The sequence below is a fragment of the Gymnodraco acuticeps genome, unplaced genomic scaffold (assembly GCF_902827175.1).
Source record: "Gymnodraco acuticeps unplaced genomic scaffold, fGymAcu1.1, whole genome shotgun sequence".
In the NCBI taxonomy this organism is placed as follows: Eukaryota; Metazoa; Chordata; class Actinopteri; order Perciformes; family Bathydraconidae; genus Gymnodraco; species Gymnodraco acuticeps.
Genome location: NW_022991982.1, coordinates 2,691 through 28,467, shown reverse-complemented (window position 1 = coordinate 28,467; position 25,777 = coordinate 2,691). Strand labels below are relative to the sequence as shown.

General features: G+C 43.9%; 1 protein-coding gene across 2 annotated transcripts in view; it reads right to left on the bottom strand.

The window, feature by feature from the left end:
* The window catches only part of igf2bp1 (insulin-like growth factor 2 mRNA binding protein 1), an 89,405-nt gene extending 76,147 nt beyond the window's left edge, over positions 1 to 13,258 (bottom strand). Inside the window, exons 1-2 of one of the 2 annotated variants that reach the window (XM_034201054.1) lie at positions 12,614 to 13,258; positions 11,567 to 11,627 (exon numbers count right to left, since the gene is read on the bottom strand). In XM_034201054.1, coding sequence (XP_034056945.1) covers positions 11,567 to 11,627; positions 12,614 to 12,788 — 236 coding nt within the window. In that variant the 5' untranslated portion in view covers positions 12,789 to 13,258. The remainder of the gene's footprint in view (positions 1 to 11,566; positions 11,628 to 12,613) is intronic. The other variant, XM_034201056.1, reaches the window with a different exon arrangement.
* Between the last annotated feature and the right edge of the window lie 12,519 nt (positions 13,259 to 25,777).

Genomic DNA, 25,777 nt, shown 5'->3' with positions numbered 1-25,777 from the left:
TATGCCTTGTTTCAGTAAATTAAAGGGTGTTTCATGTTGTCGTTGCTGTGGACCTTCTTAATACCTTGGAAAATGCCGTTTTAATACTTTTTAATAGCCTTAATTTTCGCTAAATTGATATATCAACTTTTAATACTTTTTAAGACCCCGCGGACACCCTGTAGTAACGCAGTGTAGGCGGGGCGATCGGCTGTTCGGCGGGCGGAGCGACGCTGCGTAAAACTGCTGTGACGTCATCTTCAATGCGAACCACAAAACCAACATCAGCCGTTAGCTGTTAGCACTCAGAGCTCACAGCTCCTCATATCTGTTCAGAAACTAGACAAAAGTTAAAGTACAAACCACAGACTGTCTGTGTCATGGCGAATACAGTCGCTGGTTTATTTATGTCTGTAGGCCGTTGTTGTGAGTGTGGACGGAGCATATACAACGTTAGCTTAGCCTGATCGATCCGATCTCCATTCAGAAAATATGCATTTTAAAAGGTTTTTTGCCTGCCGTCTTGTCTGCAGACTTGTCAAAGCATTAATTCATGGTTTTTACTAACCGGTATCAGTATGTTGTTACTTCGGCATCATTTTGAAACGTCTATTACAATTAAATCACGGTAAAATATGTTCATGTTGTTGTAGTTGTAGCCCCCTTGCCAGCGATTCTCTCTGACCATTCAGCAAACGAGAGTGTTTACTTCACTAGTTTAGCATATTCAGCCCGGTTGTTGGCCCGGTAAGAACCTCGTTTTTGGAGGGCCAGAAAACAGGTGAAAAAGTAGCCCTGGGCCGGAACTACGCCTAGTGGAAAAGCAATGGTCTATGGTTACCACGTCTTAGTTTTAGGTTATTCAAAAATAACACCAATTTGAATTGAAATGTTTTATTAAAGGGGACCTATCATGCAAAATGCACTTTTGTACGTCTTTTATACATGAATATGTGTCCCCGGTGTGTCAGGGAACTCACCAAGTGTCAGAAAACACAACCCTCTCTCTTTTCCTCCATACCCAAATCTCTAAAAACGGGGCTGCAACGGAGCTGATACAGACTGATACAGATTTGAAATTGTTCTGACGTCAGAAACGGGGAGCTCCGCATATATGGGCAACTCTCCACCTATCAGGGGAATGAGAGGTTGCCGTGGCATGGTAACAGCATGGTAACACGACGCTCGTGCCTCGCCCCCCTCCTTTGCAGGGGGGCGTGGTCAGCTGCAGCTCATTTGCCACAGAATCAGCCCTTGCAAAAACAGGGCTGGAATACAGCAAATAGAGCGAAATGAGGCATGGCTAAAATGCATGATCTGTTTGGTATTTTGAAAAAAAAATTCACAGACATGTTTTATACAGTTATGGCCCTACAATATATTATTCAAATATAGCATGACAGGTCCAATAGCTTCTGCAAGAAATAGGAAGCCGCATTTCACCTCTACTTCTGGCTCTACACAACCTGAATTCACAGGTTATTTTTAGAAAAAAGCCCAACAGCAGGATAAGGACATGCACCATTCCTCCAAAGTACTGAAACTCTGAGAGCCCTTCAATAAAACACAGCTATGATATTTTCACATGTGTCGGCCTGTCGTTATGTTGCCCATCTGTGCGTTTACTGTTTGTTTGCCAGCACACAGCCAGCGCACAGCCAGCACACAGCCAGCGCACAGCCCGCACACAGCCAGCACACAGCCAGCAGCACAGCCAGCAAACAGCCCGCACACAGCCAGCAGCACAGCCAGAACACCGCCAGCAGCACAGCCAGCACACAGCCAGCACACAACCCGAACACAGCCCGAACACAGCCAGCAGCACAGCCAGCACACAGCCAGCACACAGCCAGAACACAGCCAGCAGCACAGCCAGCGCACAGCCCGCACAGCCAGCACACAGCCAGACCATAGCCAGCACACAGCCAGCAGCACAGCCAGCACACAGCCAGCAGCACACAGCCAGCCAGCACACAGCCAGAACACAGCGAGCAGCACAGCCAGCAGCACAGCCAGCGCACAGCCAGCGCACAGCCAGAACACAGCCAGCAGCACAGCCAGCACACAGCCAGCACACAGCCATCCAGCACACAGCCAGCCAGCACACAGCCAGCCAGCACACAGCCAGCAAACAGCCAGCAGCACAGCCAGCGCACAGCCAGCGCACAGCCAGCGCACAGCCAGCACACAGCCAGACCATAGCCAGCACACAGCCAGCAGCACAGCCAGCGCACAGCCAGCAGCACACAGCCAGAACACAGCCAGCAGCACAGCCAGCGCACAGCTAGCGCACAGCCAGAACACAGCCAGCAGCACAGCCAGCACACAGCCAGCCAGCACACAGCCAGCCAGCACACAGCCAGCCAGCACACAGCCAGCCAGCACACAGCCAGCAGCACAGCCAGCGCACAGCCAGAACACAGCCAGCACACAGCCAGCAGCACAACCAGCACACAGCCAGCACACAGCCAAAACCATAGCCAGCACACAGCCAGCAGCACAGCCAGCGCACAGCCAGCGCACAGCCAGCACACAGCCAGCACACAGCCAGCCAGCACACAGCCAGAACACAGCCAGCAGCACAGCCAGCGCACAGCCAGCGCACAGCCAGAACACAGCCAGCAGCACAGCCAGCGCACAGCCAGCAGCACAGCCACCACACAGCCAGCACACAGCCAGCAGCACAGCCAGCACACAGCCAGAACACAGCCAGCACACAGCCCGCACACAGCCAGCGCACAGCCAGCGCACAGCCAGAACACAGCCAGCAGCACAGCCAGCAGCACAGCCAGCGCACAGCCAGCACACAGCAGTCTCCCTTCGGCTATGAGGACAAGACAAGGGTGTTTTTATGTTGAATTTAATCCAACTAACAAACTATAAAATGCATATGAAACTGTTCGCAGTATGTAGTAGAAGTAGCTAGTGCTCAATGGTTTGAGCTGGCGGCCCATATACATACTTTGAATCCGACCTATTGTCCCTTTAAATATATCACACCCTCCATCTCGCTCTTACAAAAATATAACTCTCTAATAACCAGCCCAAAATAAATATTGTAAAAAGAGTGCACATCTCCATGGACGTATTATTGACACTAGGGGTGCACCGAATGGGAAATTCTTGGCCGAAACCGATACCGAAAATAGGAAACAGTTGGCCGAAAACCGAATGCCGAAAGGCCGAAAATGATTAATATAAATATATATATATAATGTATACATTTTTTACCAATGTTGTTCAGCTACCTGATTATGGAAATAGACATGATTATGGCAAAACTTAACTTAAATAATAATCACTATTATGGGTCCATAAAACATTTATTCAGCACTTTTGAATGCATACAGTACATTTATATATGTCATGTATTATTGCTAAAAAACATGATATCGCAGTCTTAGTGTCGCCAACTCGTTTCTAATATGCAAAGACAACAAATGCGTCTATGATGTATTTTCGATCAGACGAGATCTTCTCTCCCCCGTCTGTGTGCGAGGGGGCGGGGCAGTTTACACACACGCAGCTGCTACATGCAGCGGAGCACACTGCGGAGATGCAGAGAGAACGCGCTCCGAGGGTGTGGTGTAAACTTTACCCGTCTCGATGTGGAGAATACTTGTTACCATAAGTGCAATAAGAGTTTAGCATGTAAGCACGAGCAATTTGTCTAAACATTTAGCAAAAGTGCACCGCATGCAGACGGAGGAATGCACCGGGTTCGACCGTCTTTCTAGCAGCTCTGTAGCCCCATCCACGAGTAACGTTTCCACGTCAGGTGTTATGTATGCTAGCAGCAACACACGGAGTTAACTACATGATACAAACATGGGTTAATGATTAGAGGAAACTGAGTTATTTAGTTTGTTTAAAATTTCAGCTATTCTGTTTACAGTCTGTCATCAGATTATTTAATACGATTTGTTAAAGGCTCAGCGCAATCTCGATGACAAAGGTCAATTCCCCCCCCCCCCCCCCTGTGAGCCAGCCGCGAGCATGGTCGCCGCGTCTTTATTACGTCATCACAACAACACGTTAGGTTACCAACGTAAGCCTGTTCTGACATTCGGTGATATTTTTTCGGTGCTAAAACCCTAGGCCGAAAGGGCCTTTTTAACCATTTTCGGCCGATAATTTTCGGTGGCCGAATATTCGGTGCATCCCTAATTGACACGACAATAATACTTGTACTTCTACTTGTACGACCAACAAGTAGAACTAGCCCGAGGGCTAGTTCTACGTGTTGGTCCCCTCATATTGATCTGAGGTTAGACTGTCACTACAGTGACTCCCAGTCATCTCTGGAGGAACCAGTGGTATTACAAGACGGTAAGGACCAGGGCTCATTAGCGTGCTAATTTCAGTAGATATATCTGAAAACACAATATATTTAAGCAACACTCTTCGTGTGTCAAAGTGGAGAAGGTCACCTTCATTTCCGTGCTGGCCACACTACATTATGTTCTTCCTTTTTTCCCTTGTACTGTATGTCTTATTTAGATATGTTTTAAAGCAGAAAACTGAACTTTAGAGTATACTACAAACGTGAAATGCACCTTCAGAGGGAAGAATAAAGTTCTGTTGACCAAGTCGAAATCTGAAAACAGGATGTAAGCACGCGACTTAGATGTCCTTTAGACAAGTTTAAAGGGTGAGCTGTTAGCAGCCAGAATATGTAGTTCCACTGACTTGAATTCAAGCTCTTTTTAGTAGAAATGTGTATTAGGCCAAGAGAAATGATATTGTTAACAGTTTTAAAATATAATCTTTTTAAATGTATCAGGAATTGTAGATTTTCATGGGTATTGGTATCAAAGCGATTCCGGTGGGGTGATATCCCAGTTTTATGTCAAGACATGTCATGACAAAATCTGCTGATACTGGAACAACACACAGCCCTGTGTTATGTGCTAACAACATGTTTAAGTTTTGTTTGATTGAAAGAGAAAGTGGTAGAATTATTATTTTTAGATTATTTACGACATAATAAACTCGAAAAAAGGAAATATTATAGTATCGTATAGTATTATAGTATAGTATAGCAACAAAACACTTAAAGTGTCAAAGGACACATTAAGAACAATAGCCTCTTTATATTGTTCTAGTTATTCTTATTTTATTTGTTATTAACGAATATATTAACAGTACTTGACACAAAAGGTTGATCAATTACAATGCATCATATTCTATGAGATTTGAATGAACATTTGAAATGTGATGAGTACTAAAGCTGTTAAACTTATCTGATTAAATGAAGTACAATACGCTAATATTTTTTGTTAGTATATTTGTACAGTACTTATATTGAGGGAAATAGATAACTTTACATCACTGACTGCAGTCCATCTTATTAAGATTATTATTCATATTAACCATATTTATTTGACTGATAATTTTCATGACTACTACAATTCCTAAAGCCCAAGATACTGCTTTTCAATTAGCATGTATTTATAAATATCACACCATGATAAAGCCCAGAATCAGATCAAAATTCAAGGAGTATAAAATGCAAAACTATATGCTAACGGTCATCGTATTCTAGGATGAATGTCTGCTCACATTGGTGATAGAGGGTTTATGTTTTCAGCCGGCCTGAAATTCACTTCACCATTATACAGCCCGCTGCACAGCACAGGATATCACAGTGACCCACAGCTGTACGGCTTGGTGCTGAAAACACCACAATCAGCAGCCACTTTTCTGCTTGGGTTCTGAAAATACTGGACAGACAGAGCTTACAACTGAGAGAGCAGAAAAACTTTGTCCATAAACACTCTGCAGTATGTTGTTCAGCTCACGTCCAATTTATAAAAACACGTTTCATCCGTCTGTCTGCCTTCATTTCTTTCACTGGCTGAAATGGTGCAGAGAACATGGCACAGTGCCAGGAGGCAGAGAGAGAGAGAGAGAGAGAGAGAGAGAGAGAGAGAGAGAGAGAGAGAGAGAGAGAGAGAGAGAGAGAGAGATGTACATACTGTTCCAGAGAGAGGCTAAAGTATGAGTAGAGAGAGAGGAGTGAGTGAGAGCACGAGTGTGGGCGAGCAGCGAGGGATGGCCCGCCTCTCTCGCTGCTCGCAGGTGATGCCACCACACGATTGGTCGCACCCCCTTGCTTTCCCCGCCCACTGTCCCCTCCTCCTCCTCCTCCTCGCTGCCATGAGAGGAGAGGAAGACAAACCATGGCGTGCTACTCCTCCTCCTCTCAGTGTGAAGGCCACACGCACACACACACACTTTTTGAATGCATTTAAAGCAGAGCAGAGAAGAAGAAAAAGGAAGACCGCTGCAGCTCTTAGAGGTAAATAATATAAATAAATAGAATAGTAGACAACAAGTAAAGAAGCGAAATATGAGAACTGCAAAGAAGAGAGTGAGATTAAAAGGCAAGGAAGAATATAAACACTGTTAAAACATTTTTTAAATGTCAACAGGAATTTCCTGTAAGTGAAAAAACGCTGTTGCTAAAGACTACAACACATGGTGCACATAGAGTGATGTGAGAGCATGTGTGTGTGTGTGTGTGTGTGTGTGTGTGTGTGTGTGTGTGTGTGTGTGTGTGTGTGTGTGTGTGTGCATTTTTATAGCAAGGAAAATATTAGTAGGATACAATCATGACAAGTAAACATATAAAGCCCAACAATGGCGTTATGTTCATATTCTTTAGCAGGGATCACACATCAGAGTCTTAGCAAGAAGCCAGAGGACTCTGACCTTCCTGCTGCAAAGAACACAGGAGCCCCGCCCCCATCTCCATCACAATGCATACAACTGAGTAATGAACACAGTAGCAGTGCATTAGCAACATGCTCGATGGCAGAACATGTATCTTATGCGCTATTGAAGAACTGCCAGTGATGTTAAACCAAGGCTGCAGGTGAGACGTCAACAGATAGGAAGTAGTTCTGCTCACCAGGGGTGTGGGTGACCCTTCTGAGAAGGCATACAATCCCTCTGCGCAAACTAAACTTTGGTGATGCAGAAATAAAGCTACAGACTTTTTAAATGTCTTGCCTAGAAGAAACTTGTTCTACATTTAAACCCATATCAACTGCTGGAAGAATACTGTTTTCAGGGAGAACACTAAAAGACCAGAAGCGTTGTTCATGAATGTGCCAGTATCCTTCAGACAGGAAATGATGGAGGGAGGACAGAGGGAATGAGTCACAGAAGTAGGCGGTGTCGCTTCAGTCTGTGAAGAACTTTGATGGATGGGTCGGGAGGTGGAGGGGTGTGTAGGGAACAAGACTGTAATGAGAGGAAAGGCCTGGGACTCACAGAAACTGCTTTAGATTGACTTCAAAGAAAAGTCTGAGCCTAAAAAATGATGCCTGCAACACATGGGTAAAACAGATAAAGGTGCTTCACAGTTTGGTGATTATGCCTTATCAAACTATGGGGGAGGAAACCATTTTTGAGAAGGCAGGGAAATCTGCAATGGGAAGATTGGTATGAGTGAGAATATGTTGGTGGTTTTTCGATAAGTTTGCCTGAAGTGCGGGTATTTGTATTGAATCTGTCTCTTGAAAATAAGCAATATTGACACAAGAGTCCAGAAAAACGGAAGGAGACACTGATGAAAATGAATATTCTCATTATTTTCTAAATTCCAGTCACAATGAAATGAACTTCGTTTCAATGTCATTTTTGTTCTAATGTCGCTGTGTATTCTGTGCACACTACACAATTCTGTAAATGCAAAACGTCTTACTCTGCTTCACAAAAACGTTCAAATAATAACAATGTAAAAGTGCAATAAAAAGTGTTAAAAAGTGCATTAGTGTATTTAAAAAAAATAAGAGTATGTCATGCTTTGTCCTATAAATGATTGTGTCACAGTGCTGTTGTGTTAGGTCAGTTAAAAACCCAGAGGAGGGGGGACTTCCACACACATTGTTTGTGTATTGTGGATTTGCAGGTATCGCTGTAATCCCAGATATATGGCATGTAAAGCCATTATGAAAGGCCATATGACAACATTGCACAGATTTATCTTAATCAAAAAAAAATGTCAATGGTAAACTAGAAACCTGGACAATAGGACATTTCTGCCATACTGATGACATTAGGTCCAACTTTGGGGGAGGGTGTAGCTAATCTGCCATATTCATAGAGCAAATATGCCAATGTTTGTAGACCAGGTTGCAAGCTAAAGATACAAACTATATTACATGTAAAAGAACAAAACAATGCTATGAAATCCTGCTGAGCAGGCACACACACAGTGACAAACACACAGAGGGGCATCACAAGAGTTTGGTTCAGACCAGCAGTTATGGTTCATTATTGTAAGCTAACTCTGACTAGAAGGGATTCCACTAAAGACCTGCAAATACATTACATTTGAATAAAAAACTTCAAACAAATCGTTTAACTTTTTCTGTGTGTTGCATTTAAAGTGGAACAATGTAATAATTTGTGCACACTGTAACTTAGAATTATGAAAAAAATCAATGAAATACTAGGTATTTTGTCTTCCGTTCACACGAGACCGCTCGACCCGCTGGAGACGCTGTAGTACATATGCCGGGCCTGTAAGTGGCGCTGTACTTTCGCCACAAAATACACCAAAAGCAGCGAAGAAGACCCCCGAGCATGGTTGCCATGGTTGCCCTTCTGTTTATGCCCCGCGTGGATTTAGCAACATGTAGTTCATGTAGTTCTCCATGTCCACTTGTTGCTGATGGTTGTGGTAGAAGAGCTGTAGATGTTGCACTAACATCTGTAGCATGGTCAGACAGTAGCTACTGACCATGCTACAGCAGTGAGCAGCAGAGGTGGGGAGAGGTGGGGCTATGGCTTCATCGTTATCAGGAAATGATCGTATAGGACGTACACACGGAGCCGTTTGGCCCCCAGAGCGTTCCGTTTGCAGATCTATCCACCTTGGGACCCGTTATCGTTTGCGGGGTTCGTTTCCGCGTTTCTGTTACGGCCTCGTGTGAACGAACGGGCTATACGCGAGAGAAAAGTAGCAGATACAACCGTTTGCGTTCTCGTGTAAACAGCACATTTGACTTCATGAAGAATATCCCGACAGCCTCTACAATGTAAACCCCCCACAAAAGCACAAACTCACGATAGATAGAAGGAATTGAACCATCCAACTTCCCCTTAAAGGACTGGTTTCCCTCACATAACGGGTTTGTCCCTCTGAACACCGCCCCTCACACACAAAAACGCACACACACACACAAACACACCTCCACTGAGGTTCTATGTCAGAAAGAAACTGCACAATAGTAACTTAGCCTATATGCAGATATCATGATGCAGTGTCTTTTGGACAAATACGTAGTTATTGACACGTAAGCACACATACCATTTATATTTGCAACGCCCTTTAATTAATGTGCCATTACTGTAGTGCAGTAATTATCGTATTTTAAAGATTTACTGAATTATTTTGTAAATGCGAGTTAAATCACACCTCGCAGAAACACGCGTAGATTCAGTGGATGTTGGATATGAATATTTAAACACGTAATTATGATATTTAGGGCTCTCACTGGCTGTTTGTCTGAAAATGGGGACTCCTAAAATGACCGATAATTCTCTAGTTTGTGTACATATAACCAGTAGAGTGTCGATGTAACACATGAGGGCGGGCAGAGCTGCAGCAGGCCGGCCGGGTGAACTCAGCCCGGGGACAGTCAGCTTCAGACTCCGCTGCGCCATTTTGCTGTCTGACGTGGAGTTACTCCTCTGTGCCTGAATGCACCACGTATTGCGGAACCACTGAGGGCCCCAGCTCGCCCACAGTGGCTCCTTATCACAAAACACACTCATAGTGGTGGCTCTTCAAGGCTATCACAGGTGCGCTACAGCCCTCTCGTCTCCAAACGTGGCGGGCGACCTGCTCCTGCACTTTGACAAGTCACTCCGCGTCCCTGCAGGAAAAAGGCTTTCTGCAGACTCTTCTGCGCCACAGCCATGTTGCAACATTTACTCTTCATGGTCTGACTGTGTGGTGCAAGCGCACACCAACACAGGCCAAAATCTAATATTTTGCCACATTTACGCACAAACACATTAATGCTGGTTGTGTTCAAATGTTCATAAAGCGACATTAAGCCACTAGCATGACATCTACGTCCACTGCCCTTTCTGATCACACACGCACACACATTGGCCATATGGCGGAACATGGAGAAGCGTTGCTGCTCACCTCGTATCTGTGCCAAAGGTTACAACAGTGAATGATGGGCTGGAGGCGAATTCCATAATACTTTTTAAAGCAGGTCAAGTCTGGCTCTCAGCACCGAGCAGCTGATCCACAATGCACACAGTTTACCATTAATAAGCCACAGGTTCGTCTGTCCATTCAAATGCTTTGGAACCATAAATACAAAACTGAATCAGATGTTTTTTATATGCAAAATATAAAACCTCTGTCTTATTTTAAATGTACAGCTGGCATTAAAATACATACAAAATAATAAAAATGTAAATCATAATATTTCACGATATAACAATGTGAACACGTTAAAACTCAACATTCACAGTTATTCATGGTCAATTTAAACAACGTGTGTTAAGAAAATTGAGAAACCGTTTAATAATATTAATTTTTGACATTAACATTTTGGAAAATTAAAAAACGCAAATTTCACAGTGAATTTTACGTGACTCCGCCATAACGAATCATATTCGTTGTTTTAAATAATGACAGATGAAATGTATCGTGTAGGCCTATGTATTTTTGTCGAGATACAGCTCACGATAAAATGATGTGTCCACAATGAATGGGGGACGGGTGGGGGGTCTGCAGCCTGCTGACGCTTATAACTTTATGAAAACAATATATAGCGACATGCATTTACTCAACCAAAACCAGCATTTCCAAATATAGACAAAAGAGCTCCTCAATCTGCCGGCTGATACCGGAAGCTGTCACACACACGCAGCACCAAAAACTCAGGCTTCTACCGTCAAACACACACCCTCCAGAGGAGAAGTACTCCGATATTGTAGGCCTACTACTCCAACTTGAGTAAAAGTAGAAATACCAAAGTGTATGAAAACTCTGTAAAATCACTCATTGTGCAGATTGGTCCATTTCAGGATAATATAGATGATACGTTTTATAATTATTGATCATCAAAGCTGGTAAAGGTGCATATTTTGAATGACTTTGCATAGGCTACTGCAGGGTAGCTTGTGGATTCACTCCAGGTGTAACTAGTCTTATTTAAGAGTTGATCATATTGTTTATAACTAATCTATAGGCCTACCTTCAAAATTATTAAAGCTAGGCTACTAAGTAAATGTAGTGGAGTAAAATCACAATATTTAGGCCTACATTTGAATGGGATAGAAGTGCAAAGTAACATAACATGGACAATACTCAAGTAAAGTACAAGTACCACAAACTTGTAGGCTACTTAAGTACAGTTTGATTAAATGTACTTAGTTAGGCTACTTTACATCATGGTCACTCAGCATAGACACACAGCCCTGAACAAACAGCATGAACACACACCAAGAACCAGAAGTGTCATGGCGGCGGGTCAAAGTAGCACCAAATGAAAATTCACCAGAGTACACATTCTGAAAGAAGGACACATGAAGTTCGAGGGGGGGGTACCTTAGCTTCTTGGGGACGGAGTGCTCCACCTCAAGACGTTTCCCCTGGATCTCCACTTTACCTGAAAGATACAGAAATGTGCAGTTAGAAACACACCACGGCTAGCTACATGCTAACTAAGTAACTGTCCACTGTGGGGGCTGTGACGTACCAGGGTCAGAGCTGAAGGTAGAGCAGCTCAACAGCTGGCTTTGTTCAACGATACAAAGTATTACAAAAAGACAGACAAGAAGCTGAGAGGAAGGTGAGGGCTCCAGAGGGCCCGAGCCTGTCACCTGAGTCCGATAATGAGCTCCTGAGAGCCCGACACATGCACCGTGACAACCGTGGAGCAGGAACTCGCTCTCTATGGGATTCAAAGTAATTTCGGAATATTAAAAGCGAAGTAAAAGAGGAAAGTGAAGAAGAAGAAGCTGACATGACGACTTTCCCCTTCATGTTACATTGTAGGAAATCCTGAAAAATGCAAAGCACGGACACTGAATCCAGCTTCAACCATCACTGTATCCCGCACTGATCATTTAAATATATTTCTACAAGGATAGGCAATAGGCCTATAGATAAACATCTATAGACATATATATTCTATCTTTGTCACAGGGGAGACCCGGCTTAAAGGGGGAGGGAGCAGCGAGGCTCTCAACAGCCTGTTTCGGTCAAATAGCCTACGTCCAGATAGTAAGCACACATGCACACCGAGATACAAACACACACACACACACACACAATTGTAATAATGTGAGTTAAATGCTGGCCTCGGGCTCAGGCCGCACTGTGGAGCTGTACGGTGGGTGACACCAGTGTGTCCCTCCCCCTGCAAAAGTTGAATGGCTCCCCTGGGTGGATAGCTCTCCACACGCCATTAAACCAGCATCAATGAAATCATTTTTGTGGATTTATTTTTATCCGGCATGCTCCCGCAGCAGCCCCGGCGGTGAACCCGGGGCCGCTATACGGTGCACCGGGCGGCTCCACCACTCCCTCTACAATGAATGAATGAAAGTAAAGCTGTGGCTCGGAGGCGGACAGCAGGCCACCTGGACTCACCAGAAAACGTCTCTATCGCCTTCATCGCCCACTGGTCGTCCGGACAGTCCACAAACGCGTAGCCGGTCTTCATTAGGAACTGTCCGGAGTACGGGATCTTGTGCTCGTCGAAGGTTTTCCCCAAGTCCTCGGCAGTCACGCTGTCGCTTAGATTCCCAATGTACAGCTTGTGCATGGTGGCAATTGTTGTTCCAAGTCCCAAAAGCGATTATTAAAAAATAAAGCCCGGAGTAACTCAAATTAAAAGCCGGCTAAAAAAGTTCCTGATTCCGCTAATAACGCAACAAGATGTTGCCACACTGACTGAGAGGAGAAATCACAAAAAATATGTAAAAGAAGATCTAAAAAAGTAGCAAACGAAACGCGTGTTAATACTAACTAGCCTATATAAAGATGCGTTAAAAGTGTAAAAACTGGTAAATCCAGGAGAATTGGAGGTGCAGGCAGCCTGTCTGTCTGTCTCTCTGTCGCACTGTGAGCACTGGCTGTACTGGTGGATGCTGATGGGTCTGTGCTGGAAGAGTGAGGAAAACTATGGCGGGATCCGCTGTGGAAAATGTGTTTCTCTCTCTCTCTCTCTCTCTTCTCAGTATCCCCCTTCAGCCTGCTGCCGGTGGAGGGAGACGCCGCCCCTCACTGATTCACGTTTTTTTTTTTGCGAAGGGGAAACCACGTGGTGTGTTTAGAGTAGGTTATACAGGGGAGGCATCCCCTGCTCATAGGGCATTCACCAGATCAGTGCGCGTGTACATATCCGCGCGCACACAACAAGCCGAGACCCCTAATTCGTTTATGTGCGCGTGCGCGCTCTGTGTTGTACTGTACCACCGCGCGCTGCACCTAGGCTTTACGCAGCACGCGGACACACATGCGCTTTGTGCGCTCGATCTGCTCGTGCGGCAAAGAGTGTGCTGTGGCCTACAGAGAGGACTCTGTAGGCCCCTTTCATTGGCGAATGTGTGAAAGGGGCAGAATGGTCAGTCGGCATGATGTTATGACCTATGGTGAACCTCGGGCTGTGTGGCACGGGGAACAAAAGGTCCAGGGCCCCATTTAGCTCTAGGGGCCGCACGCGCACGGGTTACTGGAACCCGCTGAAAGCCTCTCTCTGACCCAGGGGGCCCTGAGAGCCCCGTCCACCCGCACAAGGTGTCGGATACATGCAGGCTCAGCGAGGCCCAACAGGCGGAGACTCGTGAGCGTCATGTGTGCGGGGCGCAGAGGAAATGACGCTATGGCGCAATTGCTGGGCTATATAGCAGCACGCGCCCTCCAGCATGGATTTCTCAAAATGGAGGCAGTTACTAATGCCCCCCCCCACACACACACATACACACACGCTTTGGTGCCCACCTCCCCTCTCCTGTTGGCTGGGCCTACATCCGGTTCTCAGAGCTCCTCTTCCCGCTGGTGACATCAGCTTCACACGGTGGAGCCAAACTGTTCCTGCCAGCAGCCGACGTGGCACGAGACCTCACAGTACCTGGACCAAAAAAGAACCATTTAACAAATATAGGAAAGAGGTTCTTCAAAATCATAATGTAATGTTCATCTCCATTATGAACGTGGTGTTCTACTATACATGGTTTGGTATTCTCATTCCTGCATTACCTGCACATTACTCTTGCAACATTCTCTTGCATTATTTAATTTCTATTCTGTTATTTCCTGCACAATTTGTATTGTTTTTGTATTTGTTTAATGTCTTATATTTATGTTGCATTGTTGGTGCTGGTGGAGTCTGGGACTTCAGATTCTCATTGCCATGTAGGACCTACTGTGCATATGAGTCGACAATAAAGTCTGTTTAATTGATGGATATGTATTATGCGTAATCCCCCTCTCTCACACACACACACACACACACACACACACAAATACACAAATACACACACACACGCTGGTGAATTCACAGATTTAAATAAAAGGATATTTTGAGGAGCTTTTCTCACAAATGCAACATCTTGTTCATACACTTGAATTATGATTCATATTGGAATCTAAAACCAAGAATCATTTTCTAAGTGTTTGTTTCATTTGTTTGCAAGAATAGGTGTGTTTATCTCCAAACATGTTAGTGTGTGAATGTTATCATTTCCAGATCTCCCTTATGCTCACACATGTTGAGCATTGCATTGATCCTGTGTGCTTTCCAGTGATGCATACACAAGGAATGTTCAATATAACGGCTCAAAATTCCAGAATGCGCAGAAATAAATACAGTAGTTACGCCACAGACCTTTAGTTTCAAACTTGTCTTAACTTTAGGCACTGAGGACTAAACTCACATGATGCTTGAGACCAGAATATTCTCTATCAAGAGCAGAAAGAATTGAGGAAGTCTGAGCAGAAGTCATAGGAAGCTTTCATTCCTATATTCAGGGAAATATGCTGCAGAGGCTAGTGGAGAAAGAAAAGTATTGTCTAAGTGTGGAGGTTGTGAGGGGCCCGACCGACACTTCCTGCTGAAGCCCTGTGAGGGTCCCTGACAGAGCAGCATCTTTTACACTAATTACAATTCATGTATAGTTGTTTCTTTGTGGCGTCTTAAGCATATGCCTGAGTATACTCTGACCTGTAATAGTGCACATTCAAAGAGCTGCAGGTAGTATTCCCATTCTCTACAGATGTAATAGAGAAAGGCTCCTGCATTGAAAATACAACATCATTATTACTAGAAAAATGTACTTTATGCATCAAAAGTGAAAGTTATAGCAATGTCCAACTTTGGCCCCTGTAAGTGTTGCACTGTGAAAGTAATGTATTATTACTAAGGATGAATTTATTTGAATTGTAATTGTCTCGGCTATGTTCATCTCTAACAGTGCATCATGGGTCCTTGTGTAAAGATATCCCTCTGAGATGTAGCAGAAAATGAAGTAGCAGAAAAAAGAATGATCTGTACATACTTTGTCCATCCATCTTCCTGCTCCCCCTAAAAACATTCACTGCAGTCAGCAGAACACCAAACCTGGATTAGTCCGCCGGTTGAAAATAGTCCCCACCTTTTCCTCTTGTTGTTTGACACAACCAAGAGTGACAGACAGACAGGAAGTCAGAAAGTCTCAAAGACAAGCTCACACACCGAGTGTGTCTCCATTTGAAGGCTGCTTAATTCCTTTGTAGGTTGGGTCCTTCGAATTTGGTTGAAATATATTTTGATTTGCAATTATAAATAACAAAACAAATGTCAACAAATAGTCTCTACTCGAAAACAGCAACTTCAGTCATTTGATCTTTCTACATAATCTGTGTTCGTGCAACAACCACCTGTGTATGGTCACTGTAATGCTGAGTCCGAGGAACCCTTCCTTTATTTAGGAAGTGTTTTTGTTTTGTGTCAAGTGATAGAATTAAGGCACTAAATTCACTTGTATAACATATACATCTAATAGAATGCAATGCAAGGCTCTCAGGTATTCTCTATTAACACATGATATTCAATGATTTCATTATTAACCCCTGGACGGATAACAGCACTTGTGTTTCAGCAAGGTCTTTCAAGTGTAAAACTTACTGCCGAAAAGATGTCTTATCTAAGAAGTAGAAACAAGTCATACACTTGGAAGAAAAACATGTTTTTTAGAAAGTCATTGTAGTTAAAAAAAGACATGCTCTTGCAGTGTTTGAAGGAATGTCTCTGTTGTGTTGGCACTATTCTCTTGCACGAGACACAGTTGAGAGAAGTGCACTGCTTTACATCCTTATGACTTCATGCTCTTTATGCCCTAATACCCTGTGCAGATTTCTCTCATGGCCTTGATCTTATTTGTTCGCTCATTTTGAACCGAAACGATTGCTATATATCAGATGCTGAAGAATACTTGTTTGACATTGGCCTAGCCGCCGGGTGTATGGAGATTTATATTTGTAGTGGATGGTGTTAAAGTGTTAGGTGAGGGACTAGCAAAGACAAAAAGCAACATTTGAAGTCATTGTTTCCAAAAACACAAATATTATTTCTCGTGTGATGCTGGTGCTTTGGCCCCAGAATGTCACAGCGCCTTTAGGGAGAAATGTGAAGTCGAATTGAAAGAAACTTTTTGGAACTAAGAGCCCCAAGCGAACCATACGTCCCAACAGCTGCTTGATGCTTTAACTACAAGAGAAAAATACATTCAGATTTCACCTCTGTGATATTTTCAGCTGGCTTTTGGACGGGGCCCCAGGGCCACGGACTGCCATGGGGCCTCCAAGCCTCAGGCTGCACGTGGTGTGTGGCCCACTAGGACGTTAACTGCCCGAGCCCTTAGTGTGCACACCACAAGCTTAACACTATGGCCCCTGGGTGCAGGGTGTGCCTTTGTGCGGCAAACAAACCCAACCTGTCTCTCAACACGGGGCCAGTGTTTAGAGAAGGACCTGACTCGGATGTGTGGGTGAAAAATCATGAGAATAACTTCAGTTGGCAACTGTGACGGAAACCCAAAATATGTATATAATGAAACAAGCACCTGAACTGAGTCCCCTGCTCTTCAGAAGTTGTGTTCAAAGTGTTCATTGTTTCATATTTCATGAATGGGAAGAGGCTCAGCAGGAAGTCACTCTTTGTTCTTCCAAACAGTTCACCCACACCTGCCTCTGTTGGTATGTGCAGTCAGGATTGTTCATGAGACAAATTGGACAGTGTTTTAATCAAGTTGTACTTTAATGAATATTGGAACATTCAATTTTAGTAGCTATTCAACTGAATACCTTTCAAACATCTCTCTAAAATGATCATGTTCCCTCACTTTATCATTTGAGTGCATTGCTTCATTTCTTTTCTTTTTGAAATGATATGATAAAGACCACAAAGCTAGGAAACACGTGTTTTAATGTACGATACTTCTGTAAGTATTCTGATCTGTTGGTAGAAGTCATAATAATCTAGTCCAAGTGAACAAGTATCATCTGACATGTAGCAAGGGCAAAAAAGTTGGCTGATTGAGCCTTTTAGCTATTATAATATTGGATTATACTTACTCATGATGTAATTAATGTTCATTTAAGTAATTTATATAAATAGTTATCAACGCAATAAACCACATTTAATTTTGTCTTCATTTACTTTAAAATCCAACACAAACCAAATAAGAACCAATATATTACAAATATGCAATAACAGCTACAGTACATCATGTGAAATTGGAATTCAGGAGAAAAAAATGTAATAATCAGCTGAATAATAACCTTAAAAAAAAAAATAAGAAAATGAACAATAACAAGAGATTGAGATTTAATAAACAATATTAAGTGTTACCTTGTAGAATGTTTTTTTAAATAGATATGGAAGTAGCATTTTAGGAGGAACAAGTGTAATACTGAAAGGCAGCTAGATTCGTAATTAGTACTTCACATGCAATCAATAGATTAGATAGCCTGCCAAACTCATTTAGCAGAATTAGCCTATCTTATAGTAATTCAGTTGTTCTTTAAGTCTGGCTTTAATATGTTGTTAAAGGCTGAACAGTAAATATAAGAACGGAATTCTCCTTGTCTCCTACTTGTCCGGAACACTACCGCCCCCCACCGGTGTGAAGCGGGGAGCTGAGGGAGGGGAGGCCAAGGCCTGGGCCTTCTGCCGGGAGGCCTGCTGAAATGCATCGTCGTAATGAATGAACGAGTAACACACACTTTTAATTTGAAACGAATGTTTTTAAAAGTAGCGGTAATTTGATTTATGGAGGGCGAAATATTCAATCTTCTTAGTCAGAGTTTAATTCAACCGTAAAGTAATAACTCTCTGCTTTCATTTATTTGCTTGTTATTAATCAAATTAAATTATCAAAATTAATATAGGCTAACCATTTTTGCACAGGAAATATTTGCTTTTTAAAACTTCCATTGACTTATTTCGCGGAATGCAAAGTGTTTCCGGATGCGCACCGCGTTTAGGATATTAATTAACGCACGCATTGTTACAATATTATTACAATTATAATGAGTCACTAATCACTACAGCCCGCGGGTCAGAGCAGTGTTAGGGACCGAGCCCCGGTAGAAGCCCCGTAGAAGCCCCGTTAGGAGCACCGGGCCGGGCCTCAGAGGCCCTGAAAGGAGCCCTGCCGTCGGACATGAAAATGATTGTTTATTAATAACAAGCAATGATACTTGAAACTACGTCCTCGTGCACCGACACGGGCGGATTTAATATTCACAGTAAACCGCACGGCAGGTGTCGCCGCGGCCGAACACTTCAGAGCCTTTAAACGAGCCGGAAACCGCGCGCGGGTCTCCCATTCATTCCTATGAAATCTCAATGAATGCGCGTTCCCGCCACGTGCACGCGTTGAGATATTTGGACTTCACGTGATTAACTTGACGAAACATGTCATGTCATTTAATGATATTTGAATCTATTATTAATAACAATTATAAGCCGCAATGACGAGTCCACCAAAGCTGTTTACACTAAAATAACCCTCCCGGGGGGCGACTGTGGCCCCCCTGATGCAGGTCAGGCTACACTGTCACAAACACAACCTCCACTATTTGAACACTTCCTGTTTCACAGAGGATTAAAGGGGATGCTTTTGAAAACTCTAAAAACAAGGATCATTCTGAATCCCCGGATGTAGAACCAATATTTAACACTGATGATGTTGAGATAAATCAATTAATCAAATTCTATGTATACATCATATTAGTTCACAGCACTTCAATCTGTCATCACCGTCATGTAACATATAAGGTTGAAAAAGAAACAAAAATGTGTATTTATCAGTTTGTAGAAAACTGTGCTTTAATTTTGACCTGGAAACTAGACGTAGAGTTCCTAAATAATGACCTAATGGGTGTCCTGATGATAGGCTGTGGTTTGACTTTTTGATCGAACAAATATTGTGGCTCCATATGACCATATCCATCATCACCGACACGAGCGCCGAGCACTCTTCATCACAGAGAACAGGGAGGATCAGTGGTGTGAGTCTCAAGATTTGATCAGGTTCTTATTCAATTTGATATGAGGTAAATTAAAGATATGTCGCCCTCTGGTGGCTGGAACGGAACACCAAACCAGTGTCAACAGAAAAATAAGAGGCCACTTTTCAGGTCAATTTACTTGCTTTTCTGGAGCTTTTTTGTCCTCATCAGATCATTGGATGTTCAGTTTTTAGGGAACCATAGTGTCTCTACTCTGCACTCTTCATGGCTGGATCTGCAGGATATCCATGTGAAATACCTGCATGCATCTTTTCAAAGAAAGTCTTTTGATTTAGAAAACAACTAGGTACTGTTGTGGAAATAATTATCATAAGACGCCAATTAGTAACATACAGGACAAACCTCGATGTCTGTTTACCTTCCTTTAAGGACACAGGCGGCTTAGCCAATAATGTTATTGTTCCCATTCTGTGACCGGTCAATACTGGGATACAGATGGTCTGTGTTGTGGGTACACTGGGACACTTCCTTCTCTGTATTTGTGGACTCCAAGGTAAAATCTTCGAGGTCATAAGTGTCCGAGGCAAGTAGCTCTGTGTTCCCACACTGTTTAGGCTATCTCCTCAAATATGTTGTTTACTCTCTGCGAAACCAGTTAGATGGGCTGGCAAGAGAGAGGCTCTCCAGAATTGACGTGGCAACTCTACCGTGGAGTCAGAACCTCTGACTCTTGGATTTGTGATGTGAATACTCTGGTACCAACTCCAAATAAATCACAGTGGTTTGACATCAAAGCTCCGACTCTTCCCGTGTCTCCTTCCTGAGTCGGTGACTCCACTGCATGCTACACAGAAGTTTCCTCTACAGGTACTGGGATTAGATCGTGGTCTACATAGGAGAAGCAGCCCTGATGGTGATAATAATAAAACATTTTATTTGTATAGCACTTTTCTAAATACTCAAAGACACTTTACAAGGAGAGAGAAAGCAACGATGAAAACATGTCATGAATAAAATAGAAACAACTTTAAAAAGAAAATACAATGTCAGTAGAATTGTGGGTATTTCAGTGAACACCGTGTTAGCGAGATAACGTAACAGAACTACATATTGGAAACATGATTAAACTGTTATTCATTAAACGGACCGTTTCACATGATTCACCTCATCTTTTAATTGGAGTTATCTGGCCAGTGGTCATTGGCTGTTTGTTGAGACGCCTCACAGGAAGTTGTGAGACGCAGGCAGGACGTTTTCTGAAAGGGAAAGCAACACTGGAGGGTGTGTTAGGGGGGAGTGTATTTGGCCACTGAAGCTTCCGGTGCAGCCGTGGTGATTGTGTGTGTGTCGTGATGGGGGGGGGGGATGTAAGGCAGTGTGACATCCTTACAGCCCACAGCTTTAGATAGAGGGGGGGGGTAGGACAGTAATAATTATACAGCACTTTTCTATTTAAAGTGCTACATGTTAACAGTCAGTTTGGAACAAAAGGGATGGAGACGTGAATGTTCTGGATGTGATTCCCAGCCAACAGGTTATTAAAACTACAATAACAACAAGCCACCACGTCAGGAAAAAGAGTGCGCTTCAGTTGTGTTAAAGAAGGAAACCGTGCCAAACTAGTCCTTGTGGCGGGAAGCGATGAGGTCCTTTAAACAGCAGAGCTTCAGTCGTCACGTGAAGAGGGGCCCCACTACACACATGTTGTCAGCGGGGCCCCTTCCTCGAGGGGTCCCTGCTGTGGAAAACGGCTTTTAGTCATGACACCCCCCAAACGTACAATATACACAAACTTCATTCTGGAGCAAGTAACAACGAAAAGTTTCCCCTTTCTCTTTCCAGAGCCTTATCTGACTAAATGTTGGGTTTATGTTCAGAAACATAAGTGAGGGGAGAATTTTGTCACATTACTCGACATTTTGGCGCCCTGGAATGTTCAGATTCAGACTGGTCTGGATCTGAATCCCTCGTCGTTCAGGGTTTGCAATGCTATCTTAATAGAAAATAGCCTTTTGTTTAACATGGAAAAAAAGGGGAAGGGGTGGGGAGAATATTCATAATGGGAAGGATAGATACGTTCATAACTAGAGTGGGGGGGGAGGGAGAATGGGGGACAGAAATTCTTAGTGAGAGGACAGACATTTTAACTTATATCCAGTACATGGCATAGATCATACATGAGGGGCAAGGCAACACATTTTAACCTAACTACTCAGTAATCAATCTCAACTAGTTCTCATGGGGTGGGGTCCCTGTCCCCGAGCCCAGAGGAGGGGTGAGGCGCTGGAGGGGCGTCCAAAGTCCTCCCCTCCTTGATGCTGGGTCCAACATGGGGTAGGGTGTGTGGGGTGTTGGGGGGGGCGGGGCTGCAGGGTCCCTCTCATTGATTGTAGAGAGAGCGCTGCTCCCACGGCATGGCCTGGATGCTGCGCGGAACGGGGGAGGGCTTCAGCGTGGGCGCACCGTTCGGATGGAGGGAGTGGCCGATGGGGTTGATGGTGGTGAGGGGCCGCTGGGGGGCCAGAGAGAAAGTGTCCTGGTGCTTCGGCTGCAGAGGGGGGAGAAGGGGAGGAACGTCAAATACCAGTCACAGCAGAGACATCTCAGATGAAACAGCAATGTGACACACAGAGACACACACAGATACAATAGGAAGGTGTAGTTAGAGATGGAGCTGCGAGAGAAGAGAAGGCCACATTACATTGTGAGCATATATTCCTGTTCCTACATTAGTGTGTTCAGTCTGCGACTTGGGGTCAGATTCTTGCTATAAAAAGGCACTCTGATCTGATGACATCAATTTGACTTCACACTAAAAACCTGTTGGATTCGCTGACAAACAATAAGATCTGAGGAATCCAAGTGGTCCATTAAACTTGATAGCTCTTGATTTTTCAGTGTTGCTAATGTGATCAAATATGAAGACTCGTGTGCAGCCCCAACTCCAACGTGCACCACCAAGCTAAGAGAGTGACAGGTGCGAAAGGCGGGACTAGGTTAGCAGAACAGCCCTAGGTTAGTGTCCTACTGTCAGGTCAGAGCCCGAGCTACACCCGGAGAAACCCGGAGACTGAGTGGGAATGGGCTTTCCGAAAGCCTCAGCTGTTAGAGAGCGGTGCAGGGATGGTGTAATTTTGGAGGTTGGCACAGCATTTAATACATTTAGCAGATTATAAGATCTGTCGCAAACACACGTTTCTGATACTTACACGTTTTGTTCAGCGGGATAATCTCCACATATTAACACCACTTCTATAGTATTTGAAGCTTAAATACATCGGCAAAAGAATGCTAAAAGGCTAGGCTATAGACGAGCTGCACCACAATCAAATGACTTCACGTCGCAGGCCGCTAAGCTAAAGGAGGATAACCCCGGGATTCCAGCGGGTCCGTCTGCGGCTTTGTTCCGACCTCCTACAGCGTCAAACGCCACCGGGCGCGTTTCAGAAGCGGAGCGTCTTGCGTCTGTCTCCTGGACAGGCTACTTTGTACAGACAAAGTTAATAATAATTGTAATAGTCCAGTTATAAACGACATGAATCAAAGATGTGCTGCTGTATTTTAGTGGTAAACAATGCATTTATCATCATAATTATTCTATAGGCTATATATAATTTACAGTGCCTGTAAACCGGAGGAGAACGCTGGCACTTAGGGTGCATTCACACCTAATAGTCCGTTCTCTGGTGCGCACCAGACGACAGTTTGTTACATTGTTTCATTTTTCAGAAGGTTCGGTTTGTGTTCACACGGGAAAAACTCAAACGGACTATAAACTTTAAACACAAGTCATGTGCACGGAAATTCTGTTCAACCATTGGTCAGACATTAAACGGGTAAAAACGCAAATCCCGGCAATTTCTACCGGAGCCTCCGCCATGGAGCATCGGCACTTTCGGCAGGTTATTCTCATGCTACTGTTAATCTGGAGATCAACAGACACTAGCGGCCCGCGCATATGATTATATAATCAGACAACGTCCGTTAAAAAACATTATAACATAATGAGAGACGTTCTGCAGTCAGGAGGGGCGTTTCACCGACGACAGGTGTTCTTACTTTTATGTAGCTGACGGAGCATTTTTACTTTACACGACACTGTTCAACACTTCATTCTGCTTCACTCTTTAACTAAACAACCGCGGATGTCTTGAAAGACTCTTTCACTAAAGATTTTTGAAGACATCCGCGTTCTTGTGACACGTAAATACTACGCTTCCTATGTTTTGGTGCGGACTGCGTTCACACCAGCAATGAACCGCTCCAGAGTTCGCAAGCAAGCGTTCCGAGACCACCTATTTTAGCGGACCAGAGTCCGGTTGTTTAGTTCACTTAGAGGTCTCGGACTGTGTTCACACCGACCCAAATGAACCGCACCAAGCGGTTTAAACGCACCAGGGTTCGATTCAACCGGACTATACAAGGCTGGTGTGAACGCACCCTTATTCTCCTACTTGAAATACTACGGAGGGATAGGGTCTGCAAAATTAGTTTATTTTGGGAATTGACTGGATGCTCTGACCGTTCCCCTTCCTGCCCGGCGCTATGCAACGCCTTGCGTTGAAAATAGACCAGTCGCGTATTTTTAGCGGAGCCCAGCGCACACGCTTCTGGGACGCTCCTGAGCCGTAACACGGCGCGTCTGGTGGAATAACACGCATTGACTAGAGTGGCCGCGATCATTGTGCACGCGCTGCGCAGCGCAGACGGACCCGGTGGAATCTCGGGGTAAGGCTAAGGCGGCGTTTAGTAGTCTTAAGTAATCCAAAATGATGAATGATTTAAGGGTTAAGGACTCCTTCAAGCACCCCTCTTTATTCTCCTATTATCTGGTATTAGTATTTGGACAGGCTAATACATGGCAGCTAGAGAACAACATATGTGCTCCTCTCTTGTAAACATACAAGATACAATAAGATAACGTATCTGCATCTGCTGACAAGTCAGGGGGCTGCTAATACCGCATGAAGCTTCTGTGAGTCAAGACTTGACAAGACTGAACTGCTTTTCCTTCCGGGAAAAGATTGTCCCACTCTTGACCTAACAATCAACATTGGCACCTCTGTTGTTTCCCCGACTCAGACTGCAAGGAATCTGGGTGTGACCCTAGATCAGTGGTTCCCAAACGGTGTGCCGCGGCACACTGGTGTGCCGTGAGGCAAGTCCGGGTGTGCCGTGGGATTTTGTGACAACCATACGTTATTATTGAAATATACAACTACACAAAAATAATTATTTTCTAATTTACTATATCAGTACTTTGTAGGTTTATATGTACGTAATCTGCGCGACTTGCGCATCCACATCTCCACGTGCAGTGCTGCATAAACATGGCTGAGTCAGCGATAACTCTCGAGGGTGGAGGTATGCCCATTATTTTGAGTTCGTCCGAAGAATAGACAGGAATGTGACGGTGAGGTGCAAACTGTGTCCAGGCCAGAAGCTGTTATCCACTGCTGGAAACACCACGTGGTCAAACCTCAACAAACACCTGCAAGAACACATGCTAAGGTGAAGCTACCACACAGCTATTTGTTGTTTGTTTATATCACGTAGTCTGTTCTTCTTCTCTGTCTTCCGGTTGTTGCCTGTTTTGAATGACAAATACACACTACCGCACCGCCGCTGGTAAGGAAAGTTATTGCCACTCACGCATGTGCAGTTCGTACGTGCTCGGCGAGTAAATAACGAGTTACTTTATGTAGATAGTAACGAAGCAGTTTAATATATTACTTTTTAAAAAAAAGTAATATTACATTTTTTAGTAACGACCCCATCTCTGGAGTTAGCGTTCTCTACTCTGATTTACATGAAGAACAACAGGAGGTCACGGCTCTCTGTTGAACAGGACTTGCGAGTGGCCCTCTCCTCAGTGCCACCAAGGATTCAAACATTCTGCGCGCCCCGACAGGCACATGTATCTCTCTAATTTTAAGTCGGCAAACATATTTACAATAGCACATGTTTCAATGCTGATTGCTGAAATGTTACATTTATAATGTGTAGTTCAGGACCATGGACAATGCAGCTTCCTTGCATTGACAGTTCTCTGTGCTGAATTTCTGCTCACTTTCCTTTGCCTCATTTTTAATGTTGTGACCTGTCTGGTTTAAATGAGTGTGTTGCTGCTTTGATGAAGCCAATTTGATAAAGTTTCAAATTAATTTCTGAAATATTTCGTTAATAAATATTTCACGAGTAATATAATTGTCTTTGTCACATTTTATTTGGCATTAGTAAATAATTATGCACATTTACAGATATTTTACATGATATGAGTGATAACACGTGTTATAA